Source organism: Pundamilia nyererei, unplaced genomic scaffold (assembly GCF_000239375.1).
Source record: "Pundamilia nyererei isolate P.nyererei 1_Seehausen unplaced genomic scaffold, PunNye1.0 scaffold00222, whole genome shotgun sequence".
Taxonomy (NCBI): Eukaryota; Metazoa; Chordata; class Actinopteri; order Cichliformes; family Cichlidae; genus Pundamilia; species Pundamilia nyererei.
The window spans coordinates 713,752-726,536 of record NW_005187623.1 but is presented as its reverse complement, the minus strand read 5'-3'; the positions used below and the strand labels follow the sequence as shown (position 1 = coordinate 726,536).

At 41.6% G+C, this 12,785-nt stretch overlaps 1 protein-coding gene across 3 annotated transcripts in view; it reads right to left on the bottom strand.

The window, feature by feature from the left end:
• LOC102208844 (tumor necrosis factor receptor superfamily member 14-like) overlaps positions 1-12,785 on the bottom strand; it is a 60,320-nt gene that overhangs the window by 9,740 nt on the left and 37,795 nt on the right. For all 3 annotated transcript variants that reach the window (XM_005748441.1, XM_005748440.1, XM_005748442.1), the window contains 3 exons: positions 8,324-8,421; positions 5,726-5,830; positions 2,161-2,251 (listed from right to left, as the gene is read on the bottom strand). In XM_005748441.1, the coding sequence (XP_005748498.1) occupies positions 2,161-2,251; positions 5,726-5,829 (195 nt within the window). In that variant the 5' untranslated portion in view covers position 5,830; positions 8,324-8,421. The remainder of the gene's footprint in view (positions 1-2,160; positions 2,252-5,725; positions 5,831-8,323; positions 8,422-12,785) is intronic.

Here is a 12,785-nt window from a genome sequence, read left to right as displayed (position 1 = left end):
AGAAAGTGTGCTTCAGATGAAGCACGTGAAGATTATACTATGAAAACAGAATGTATTTAAAAGTTTTAAATTAAATTGCTAAGCAGATAAGCTACTCAGAAACACCACTGTGTTTGAGCAGGAAGAGGAAGTGATACTCTACCACAGAGCAAGCGAACACCAAGTGACAGCGCCACCAAGAGTCAACAAGTTAACACTCTAAGAGAAGATATGACACTTTGATACAATGTGAAGCAGTTGGTGTACAGCTTGTATAACAGTGTAAATTTGCTGTCCCCTTAAAATAACTCATACAGCCATTAACATCTAAACCGCTGGCAACAAATGTGAGTACACCCTTAAGTGAAAATGTTGGGGTTGTTATCATGTTGGAATACTGTCCAGTGGCCCAGTTTCTGAAGGGAGGGGGATCATGCTCTACTTTACTTAAGTATGGCACAGTACATGTTGGCATTCAGGGTTCCCTCAATTAACTGTAGCCCCCCAGTGCCAGCAGCACTCATGCAGCCCCAAACAATGTCATCCCAAACACCATGCTTGACTGTAGGCAAGAAACACTTACCTTTGTACTCTTCACCTGGTTGCCTCCACAAACCCCTGACACCAACTGAGCCAAATAAGTTTGCCTTGGTCTCATCAGACCACAGATAATCCATGTCCTTAGTCTGCTTGTCTTCAGCAAACTGTTTGCGGGCTTTCTTGTGCATTATCTTTAGAAGAGGCTTCCTTCTAGGACAACAGCCATTTGATGCAGTGTGCTGCGTATGGTCTGAGCACTGACAGGCTCAACCTCCACACCTTCAGCCACTGCAGCAATGCTGGCAGCATTTATACATCTATTTTCAAAAGACAACCTCTGGATATGACGCTGAGCACGTGCACTCAACTTCTTTGGTTGACCATGGCAAGGTTTGTTCTGAGTGGAACCTGTCCTGTTAAACCGCTGTATGGTTTTGACCGCTGTGCTGCAGCTCAGTTTCAGGGTGTTGGCATTATTTTTATATCCTAGGCCATCTTTATGTAGAGCAACAATTCTTATTTTCAAACCCTCAGAGAATTCTTTGCCATGTTAAACTTTCAGTGACCAGCATGAGAGGGTGTGAGAGCAATAACACCAAATTCAAACACATCTGTTTCCCCATTTGCACCTGAGACCTTGTAACACTAACGAGTCACATGACACCAGGGAGGGAAAATGGCCAATTGGGCTCAGTTTAGACATTTTTACTTAGGGGTGTACTCACTTTTGTTGCCAGCGGTTTAGGCAATAATGGCCGTATGTTGAGTTATTTTGAGATAACAGCAAATTTACACTGTTAAACAAGCTGTAGACTGACTACCTTACATTGTATCAAAGAGTCATGTCTTCAATGTTGTCCTACTAAAAGATGTAATAAAATATTTACAAAAATGTGAGGGGTGTACTCTACATATTGTTTTTTTTTCTTGAAGATATTTGTTTGCCGACCCACTTTCAGACATTGTTTCACAAATTGAAATCTTAGGCCATGATTGAACATTAATATCTCAAAAACTAGTAAAATTAAAACCCCAAAATGCTTAATGATCATTCTCAACCGGCTCACTACCTCCCGCTTTTGGCCTAGGCTGTCACTTGAGCCCCTTTTCCATTAGTAAAAAAGGAGCTCCTCTGCCGGCGTTCAAACCAATCTGAACGATACTAAAATGTGACATCGTGAGACTGATTGGCTGGGCAGTGGTGTCACTCAACGGGTCATAAGAGCATCTCAAGAAAATTAAAACTGCCAATTTCTGAAATCCGTGAATGAGGGAAATGGCTGCAAAAACAAGGCCCTGTTCCCCTAGTCTGACGAAAGTCACAGACCAAGCATCAGATATATTCTTGCCTCAACGTCCACCTTTGTTGTAGCATTTGTGTCACATACTAATTACATCACGGGGCACACAGTAGCATTGCTGTGACGATCATGCACATTAGGAGGTACTGGATTGCAATACAAAACCAGCCAATCTTATTCAAGTTGTGGCGTGTCGATCTGAGTAGATCGCTGGTTTGAGCGTGGAGTCAAGGAGGCCCTTTACATGAAAAGGAAACAACCATCTCCGAATAGAGGAGGGGGCCTAAGGGTAGATCTTTCTTCATCTTACAATGCTGTGATGTATCTTAAGAGTGCGTACCAGAAATGCGGCAACATTCACAGGTTTCCTTTTGGAGACATCTGATCTGGCAGGCTCAAAGTTTCCTTGGTCCAAAAGACGAAACCTGTCCCTGGAGATTTGAGATGATGGAGTGTTAACAGGAAGAACAGCTGGACAAACACAAAGATTTTTTTTTTGTTTTGTTTTTTATTAATCTACAGTCTTTTGTCATCCATCCTCACATGCAGACTCTTAATATCCACACAACAGACAAAAGATATGGTTAGTACAAAATAATAAAAGCAAAATAATATTTTTAATTTGGAGCATCATGTAACTCAGAAGTGACACAGCTATGACTTGTTCATCTGAGTGAACAAATCTGTTCCTAATCCTTGATGTTCTGTACTCTGGAAACAGAAGCCAAGGAGAACGAACTGAAAGTCAGTGTGCACAGGGATCCTGATTCAGCATGGATTTACTTTTCCCACATCCCTCTGATCGATATTAAAGAGTTCAATGTGAAACGTAAAACTTCCACGACGCTTTGAAAATCTTGGTGACAAAGTAAAGAGTTATGGTGAAGTTTACCAAATTATCTCATGGAACTGTTTGTTTGGACGAGTGGATTCATTTAACAGGAGAGGTTAGACGCATCAAGCTAAGGTTTCATTCATCAGGATTGCCATCTAAAGTTTAACAGCTTGCTCTGCATTGGCTGCTCTGAAGTCCAAAAGTGTCTTTTGAATTTTTCACCTACATGGGAGGCCAAAGCATCTCAATCTGAATGAGTCTGAATCTGAAGTACTGATTTTAATTAGGTCGTGCCAAAACCTTCATTTTATTTTTATATGTCATTCAGAGGTGAATAGCTGCTGTGTTTTGTATCACTGTGCTGCTGCCCGAGTGCTCTTGAGCTTCAGGACATAATCAGATGTGTGGACATTCTCCTTCAGGGTTTTCTGGTAGAGAGCAGAATTCATGGTTTCATCAGTTATAACAGAGCAGCCCAGACCATCCACACTACCACCACTGTGTCTGACTGCTGCTGCGATGTTCACTTTCTGAAATGTCATTATTTTGATGCCAAATGTAACGGGACTCAAACTTTCCAGAAAGTTCCGCTTTTGTCTCGTCAGTCCATAGAATATTTCTGAGAAACCCCAGGAAAATCTATGTTTCTTGGCAGATGTGACACGAACCTTTCCTCCTTGAACTATTCATTTTTGCCCAGTCTCTTTCTTATTGTTGAATCATGACTTTTGACCTTAACCCTATTGTAGGGTCTATCTTACTATATAAAGCCCCTTGAGGCAACTGTTGTTCTGACTTAGCGCTGTATGAAATTGAATTAACTGAGCCAAGTGATGTCTACAGGTCTACAGATGTAGTTCTGGAGTCTTCTTTGACCTCCTGGATGAGTCGTTGATGGTTCCTTGGAATAGTTTTATATTTTCTTCAATAAGAGCAGAAAGCAGTGTTGCCAACTCCTCAGTAAGGAAAATCACTATTGGCTGTCCTAAAAGTTGCTAGAAGTCGCTAAATGACATCATCGCGCAATTTGCATAATTGGTCATGCTAATGTATGGTAACCTACGCTGTTGGAGAGAGAAATAACATTGTGGAAGAGACATAAAGTGAGTAAAAAACGTCCTAAATGCAGTTAGAATTTATTTAGAACTACAAATTAAATTTCTTGTAGCAATTATTGTTTTTTTTAATGTCACAATTCCAACCCTGCTCCTTTATCCGGGCTTGGACCGGCAAAAGTAACCCAAAATAGGCGCTCTTTTGGAGTTACTTTGTGTGTGTGTTTATGAGTAGTTTTAAACCTTGAGATCCGATACAAAACAGCATAACAGTGAAAGAAGAACTGATTGCGTTACAGTCAGTGCGGGAGCAGCGACTTCGCTCATGTGCGATTCATTTGCAGTTTGGACGCATAGGGGTGAACATCTCCTACACTGATAGCAGCTGCATGAAGACTATCCTCCGCCTGTGAGCGCTTTGGTACGGGCAAGGTGCCCACGGCAGCAACCGCTGCTTGTTGAGAGTAAGAGCGATACGCGCTTTCACGTCAAAAAGTCGTCATAAATAAGTCTCCAGTAACACCAGAAAAAGTCGCCAGATTTGTCGCTAGTCGCTTTTTAGAAAAAAAGTCACTAAGGGGGGTCTGAAAACCCGCTAAATATAGCGACAAAGTCGCTAACTTGGCAACACTGGCAGAAAGGCTCTGCAGTCAGCTGGAAACTGGAGAGAACCAATCATAGTAAGCTACAGGCCAAACAACAGCTGAGCTTCACATACGAACACAGGAGTGTGTGTATGGGCTCAAAATGTGGTCATAAATATTTTGTACTTGTAAAAAAGATTTGTATGTGTAAAAAAGATTTGTATATGTAAAAAGAATTTGTGTGTGCGTAAAAAAGATTTGTATGTGTAAAAAAGATTTGTGTGTGGACTTAGAAAAAAAAACCCTGCAAGTTACAAGTACGGATTTTTGACCCCATTTTTCTACCCTTCATCTGATTGGTCAATGTCATGTCAATCACAAATGTAACAATCCAATCAGAGAACAGATGGGTTAGGCTGTCGGAGGGGAGCTTTTTTGAACTGCAGGTCCTTGAAGGGTGATACCGTTTGAAGCTGGAGGATCGCTATATAAATATCCGATAGCAGCTAGGTCCCCTAACTTTCAGTAGCTGTTGAAAGGAAAAAGTTGTGGTATATCAGTGGTTAGAAATAACATTATTACTTTAGGATTAGTTTAACACAAAGTCAGGGCTGACCCAGGACCATTGCTGTGAGTCACAGTGCGCAGCATAAAAGTCCTTTCACATCGGATGCAGGATACGCTGCTAATGCTAACTGCTAACTAAAAGCAAAGGATCCAGAATTTGTTACGCTGGCTGCTGGGCTCTGTGGGTTTTTGCAGCAGCTCTACCTGTACTAGATGCACCTGCTCCTTGTCTTTTCTATCTCTGACTTTATGTCCTCTACAAGAGTTTGTTTTTTTTGCTAGTTCTTCAAATGTTCAATAAAAACATGTATGCTAATTCATAACGAAGAAAGCTTTGTAATGAAGACTGTCATTTCAAAAACACTGCCCGCCCCCACCCCGTGGTCCGCAGCGCTGTTGAAAAGGCTGTGGAAGTCCCTGTATTAAACACGTAGACCTCTGACACAAAAATCACCAAACTCGGACGACCACAGACTGTTTTCCTTCGTGGTGATGAAGGAAAACGCTGGGTTGGCATGTAAAAGGGCATTTATTCCCTTCAAAGACCTGCAGTTCAAAAAAAGCGCCCCTCGACAGCCAAACCCATTTGTTCTCTGATTGGATTGTTACATTTGTGATTGACATGACATTGACCAATCAGATGAAGGGAAGAAAAATAGGGTCAAAAATCCGTACTTTTTCTAAGTCCATACACAAATCTTTTTTACGCACACACAAATCTTTTTTGCACACACAAATCTTTTTTACACATACAAATCTTTTTTACAAGTACAAAATATTTATGACCACATTTTGAGCCCATATGTGTGAGAAAGAATTTTTTCACAAACACCGAGTCAGGAACAACATTTAGACACACATTACCTTTCTGCAGTAGCAGGACCTTGTCCTCTGTCAAAATTTATAAGGTCTTGTAATGACTTGGTGCGCTTTAAGGACGCAGTCCTATTTTCAGTTACAGGACACATCCTGACAGAAAGAAAAACAAAAACACACTTTCATTAATGTTTTTGGAAAAAAAAAATCATTTTAAAATGTAAATATTTTAATAAAACTGAAGGAATAAGGGGGGGAAACCCATATAAAGAAGTCATTCACACGATGGACCACATTACATCAGAAATAACAAATGATCCACAACTGAAACTACCCTCTGTAGAAAATATGAGTATAACCTCTGAACACTGTCAGGTTTACCATTATTTTATTCAGTTACAGCATCTTTTTGACCTTTGTCAGGCACAGAGAAACTTTGTAATGGTAAAAAATAATGATAAATGTGCATAGGTTATACTCTTATTTTGAAAAAGGTTTTATTTCCCTCTATGCACCTGTAGATGATTCAGGTGTGGAGAGTTTTCATATATTTGAAATTTAGATTTATCCTCTACAACAGTGGTTCTCAAACTTTTCACAATGAGTACCACCTCATAAACTGTCTCTTGAAGTACCACCCTTATGACTGACATTAAAGTACAGTAGTACACCACATATAGTTTACACAGACAATTTTATTTCTTATATGAATGTTATTTATTTTAACTGTCATAAATAGGATGTGATAATAATAGCAACTGTACTGCATTAAAACATTCGCAGCAGGTGGGATATACAGTCTTTAAGAGATGACATTTGCATTTGTCCCTAACCTTCGGGAACCCTCACGTTAACTTTTATCAAGTGGAAAAAAGTTAGCGTTCATCCTCCAGCTTCACTGTTTATATTATGCAAACCATAGCTGTATAGCTAGCCACTTTATTATATACCAGCTAGCCCAACTTCAGTAACCACACAAACACCACTGCTGTTTAGTCTTCTGTCTTCATTTATGTCAGAAGTGATAGCAGAGGTGTAGGTTTTACCTTTTGCTGTGGCGGGTAAGTGCTGGATTTTTGACTTCACGACCCTCCTTCGTGGTTCATGCACGTCAAAAATCAGTTTGCTCTTCATGGCGTTTCAGCCCACAACACAAAATACCATCATGTGGGCCTTGCATGGGATCCCCCCACCCAAGGGAAATACACCGTTCTCAAGGCGCTGCTGCTCGGCACTACTCCCTCTCTGACGCAGAGTGGGCCGAGAAACCCCTCTCTCTCTCTGGCCTGGGTGATGGTACCGCTCTCAAGCTCATGGAGAGCACGCTGTTCTTGCAAGTAACGGATGACAGCGGATTCCTCTTCACGCACGTCTTCCTCCGACAGTTGCCGGCACCAGTGCGAGCTGGCCCCCACTGATTCTCCCGGGGGCCTCCAACTCATCGATTGTGGGTGGGATTGCGGCACCATGGAAAAGGCTGTGTTTTTACCATCAGCGTGACAGGGCCGTGCCACCTTTGCTGTTTTAAGGCCCAGGGAAACGAGCCCACCAGCGCTCTGTAGCGGCTGCAACCGCTGGCGATAAGGAAAGGCTGCTCTTCATAGAGGGCTCACGCTGGGGGAGACGTTTTCTGGTTGACTCTGGCTCCCAGAAAAGCCTTGAGAACTCTCGCGCCATCTTTTCATACCTCTACAATGGTATGTTATTTAATCTTTAAAAAAATGGAGATTTCCCACATACCACCAGAGAGAACCCAAGTACCACTAGTGGTATGCATACCACTACAGTTTGAGAAAGACTGGTCTAAGGAGCTTGGAAAGAAAAGCATCTGGACTTCTTTCAGTTGCTTGAAGACATTTCACCTCTCCTCCGAGAAGCTTCTTCAGTTCTAAGGTCAAATGGTGGAGAGTCCCAGAGTTAAGTCCTAGGGAAGTGTCCACCAAGAGGGACATGGATGGACCCCCTGTTGATCCTCTACCTAATCAAACAAGCCAGGGTGTAAAAACGGGTGTAGGTAACAATCAGCCAAGGTTTTGGGTGAACCCGCTGTGAAACCTAGCCCCACCCTATCATGTGATTTCCCGAGGTCAAATGGCCCAGGATGTGAGTGGGTGTTAAGGCTTCTGGGAAAAGATCTCAAAACTGGATTATAGATGGCAGACGGTTGGTGTCGTAAACCACCACCTCCGTTCAAAGATGGTTGTTCACAGTGGACATAGATGGCTTCTTCCCCTCATCTTTCAAACCATCTGTCTTCTCTGTATAAAATGTGAACATTATTGCTTGCCTTCAACAACTTGAAAAGGACAAAATCATTGACCACCCTACATATCATCATCTATACCCAGGGGATGCTATACCTTGTATTTACGGACTTCCAAATATCTACAAAGAAGGGATCCCACTCAGGCTCATTGTTAGCAGCTTAAACTGATATCTCTGTAACCCTTTCAGACTGGGTTATGAGACATTTGAGATTACTTCAATCTGTCAGAAAGATTTATTTTAAGTGATTTCTTCATTCAGGAGGTCTGAGATTAGGCCTGAGTGTGGCTAGAGAAATTGAACTCAACTTTCCAACAAATGTGGTTAATCATAGTTTATTCATGATTAAACAACTTTTTCACACAGGTTTGGATGGCTTACCTGGCTCCTGGGTAAAAGTTTCCATGGTCCAAAAGAAGAGCATGCCCCTGAGATTTGGGATGATGGAGTTTCTAACAGGAAGAACAGCCTGACAACATCTGGAAAAACACAAAGAAAACCAATGATTTTAGATCAGGATTACTAACACCTGATGAAGCTGACCGTTTCTGTCTCACCTAATACAGTCAGGTTCTGAGCATCACGTAACCCACAAAGCAACAAAGCTATGATTCATTGATCTGAGTGATGCAAAGCTTTTTTTTTTTCTTTTTTTTTGTTATTCATTCTGGGAACAGAAACCTTTGTCCAGAAGGAAGAGGGAAGGAGGAACAAACTGCAAAAGTATGTTGAGTCATCAAGAAACATTGAAGCAGTTAACTGCTGTATGTGTCTGCTGTAATGTGGTGATGGTTCAGCACTGATAAACCAATCAGCTGTTAGATCGCTTCATTTCCTGACAAATGTCCAAGACACCAAGGAAAATCATAGAAGAGATTCAACATAAGCTCGATAATATGAAACCAACATGATGTTATCAATGTGGAAACGAGAAAGATGTCTCAAACATGAAAGGCACTGGTTCCCTTTGAAGCACACAACTTTGGCTTTGAATCAAAAACTGTTGCCACATATTTAAACTCTGAGCACATTCTGACTTAAATGGATATGACCTGATGAGTACATGTTCTAAACTCAATGCTCATTTCTTTTGTATTAGATATGTTTTAGCCGGTCCTGTCTGGCTCTGCAATCTGAATTATGATCTGAATGCACCGTTGTGCCAAACAGATTTGCTTTTCCAAGACAAGCTCTAGAAAGTCTGTACAGACTCCTCTTGTTTGTATGGTTTTTAATATAATGTATTAATTTCTATTATTACTCACAGTATATATGTAATATAACAATGTCAAAGCTGACAGACAGAAAAGAGAAACAAAGACAATAGAGAATATAAAAAAGGATAGACCACAAATAGAAAAGCACAACTGCACCTGTAACTCAAATTATTTTTAATTTTCAAATCTGCAGCACAGTTACAGTTAGGGCTGCCACAAACGATTATTTTGATAGTCGACTAGTCACCGATTATTTTTGCGATTAGTCGACTAATCAGATCATGCATCCATTGGACGTAAAACGTACAGCTTATTGCACCAGAACGCATCTGACTCAAGAATTTGTGGACTGGTGCCAGCAGAACTACCTCCAGATCAACGCCAGTAAAACCAAGGAACTGGTGGTAGACTTCCGCAGGCACAAGCATTCTCCACTGCAACCACTGAACATCCAAGGTATGGACATTGAGGCTGTGGACAGCTACAGGTACCTTGGTGTTCATCTGAACAACAGACTGGACTGGACTCATAACTCAGACGCCCTCTACAGGAAAGGGCAGAGCAGGCTGTACCTGCTGCGGAGACTCAGGTCGTTTGGAGTGGAGGGCCCACTCCTGAAGACCTTCTATGACTCTGTGGTGGCTTCTGCTATCTTTTATGGTGTGGTCTGCTGGGGTGGCAACATCTCTGCCGGGGACAGGAAGAGACTGAACAGGCTGAACCAAAGGGCCAGCTCTGTTCTAGGATGCCCTCTGGACCCAGTGGAGGTGATGAGTGACAGGAGAATGGCGGCTAAGCTGTCATCCCTGTTGGACAACATCTCCCACCCCATGCAGCAATCTGTGACAGCACTGAGCAGCTCCTTCCGTGGGAGACTGCGGCACCCACGGTGTGGGACGGAGAGATTTCGCAGGTCTTTCCTCCCCACTGCTGTCAGACTCCACAATAAAGACTTTAACTGATCAAACACACACATCCACACATGTGCAATAATCTTTTCTGGCATTGTTGTATTTTTACTCAGTTGTATATAGCATTTGTATTCTATTTTTATCTTATTGTATATTTTATTCTATTTTATTCTACTGTATATAGTATTTTATTTTATTCTATTCTATTCTGTACAGTTGTGTACTGTATTTATTCTAACCGAGTTAACGATAAAAACTATAACAAAATAACGCTGAAAACCGATAAAAACCCTGAAAACCATACATTTCACACCTGAGCCTCAACTCTCGCGGCCCGGTACCAAACGACTCACGGACCGGTACCGGTCCGAGGCCCGGGGGTTGGGGACCGCTGATCTAAGGGACCTATATATGTTTAACCTGAGTAGCGAAAGACGGCGGTGGGTTTGAAAACGATTTACCGAGAGTCCGGTGTTCTCACGGGCTCTAGTGAGCTTTGCCCCCGGCTAGCTATCGAGCTAGTGGGTAACAGACGTCTCCGAAAACGTCGGAGCGCTTTTGAAAATATGTGGTGTCTTGATAAACTGAGCAGATATTTGAGGTTTACACAGTTACATTCTCGCCTAAAAATATGTTAAACGTTTATTTTGTGACCCAGAAAGAATAATAAGAGTAATATTAAAACTAACTAGCTGCCGCCATTGTTGGAAACTGAGCTGGGCTGTGCTATGAATTCTGTACAGAGCTACTTCTTCTTCTTCGGGGTTTAATGGCAGCTGGCATCCTTGTACATGCAGTGCTACCATCTTCTGTTTCAGTCTGTTATTACACTCGTAAATACTACTACTTATTCCTGCGTCTTTTGTGATCTTACAAAGCTTCAAACGACGCATCGACTATTAAATCAGTCGTCGACGGTTTTGATAGTCGATGTAATCGTGACTAGTCGACTAATCGTGGCAGCCCTAGTTACAGTCCAAACAAAAATCAGGTTCAATGAGGTCACTGAAGACAAGCTCTGTTCCTTTGTAAGCAAACTGGAATGACTCAGGCACTACTCTGTGTCTGGTGATGATAGTAATGATGAAGGAAAACAAACTCCTCCTTAGGACATCAGCCTGTATATTGTGTGTGTGCACTTATGAAAAGAGAAGCGATACATGGAGATAAAATGAATGAGAGGCTTAAACAAGTCAGTGATAAAACCAAACATCTATCAGCATAAATTAAGACTCTAGAAGAACACAAAACAACAGAAGCTGCTATAAAGACTTGAAAGAAAATACAATCACTGCTGCTCTGGCTGGGTCAGAAGCAGAAACGAAAGTTTTAGTAGAGCTGTGTACAGAACGCTCATGTAGACGTCAGCAGATATCAGTGGTGCTGATAAAGGGGATTTTGAACCATGAGAAAATGCTGTCCTTAAACTATTACAGCGGTGATGCTAAAGTAAAACACTTGCGTGACAAGTTTTTTGTTGATGACTATAGGATTGCAGAAGCTTCATAAAATGTTGGACTATCAAATAATTAAACCAGAAGATGGTGACGTGTTACAGTCTTTTGCATTGTTCCTCACAGGATGTTTAAATGCGATGTTTGGTATTAGCTTTATGGATGACTTGGATAATGGCACAACTATAAAGGCACTTGTTAACAAGCTCCACTGTGAGCTTCAAGAAATATGGAGAAAGGCTGCAAGTGGTCTGCAGAAGAAATCAAAGATATGCATGTAGACAAGTTTGACAACAAGCAAGCTAGGCATGTGCTTCACCCAGCACGAGAGACTGAACGCAGCAGAAATTATGATCAAGAGGTGCAGAAACCCTTAAACCAGCACAAGTATTTACTTCATGGCTTTCCTTTCCAAATCTGAGTTTGGAAATGATAAAGAAGTCACAACAAAAACACCAGCAGCTTTTGTGGATTCTTACAACAGGGCTTAGTTAATTGTAGAAGTGAACAACACAGCCTTTTAGTCTGTAAAAGATTCCAAAATAATCCACATAAAGAAAAGACTGACTGTTTGAGAAGCAAAGGTCAGAGTTCCTCATGTTTGAAGTGTTTGGTCACATGAGCAGCAGCTGCAAAGATTAATGTCAGCTGTGTTTTCAACTGCTTCCGATGCTACAGCACATGAACACTAAAGAAAACAGTTTCAAATGTTTTTAAAAAACTCAGCTTAAACTTCTGGTCTCACTGTTCTTCCTGTTGTTCCACGTCAGTTAATGTGGAAAAGGGAACCAAAGTGGTAACAACTGTTGTGGAGGTTTTCCATTTAATAAAGCCTGCAGACAAGCGGTGAGCGAGAACCCACTGAACTGTGCAAATCTATGTTACACAGAAATATAAAAGAAACAAACTAGAAACTTAAAAAAGACAATAAAAGCACAGATATAAGAGACATAAAACGTCCAAACTAGGGCTGGGACAACGTGTCGACGTAATCGATTATGTCGACGCGTAAAATACGTTGACGTAAAACAATTTGCGTCGATGCGTCGTCACTTTCAAAAAAATACATGGCGGCAGCGAGTAGCGGTAACATGAGTGAGGTAGTCGCAGTCGACTTAAACCACTGCACCCGAACACGCAGTTCTACAGTATGGGGATATTTTAACCGAAAAGGAAGTGATTCAGTCGTTTGCCAGCTTTGTAAGGTGGAAATGGCCTATCATAAAAGCACGACGGCTATGCACCAGCACCTCAAACGACG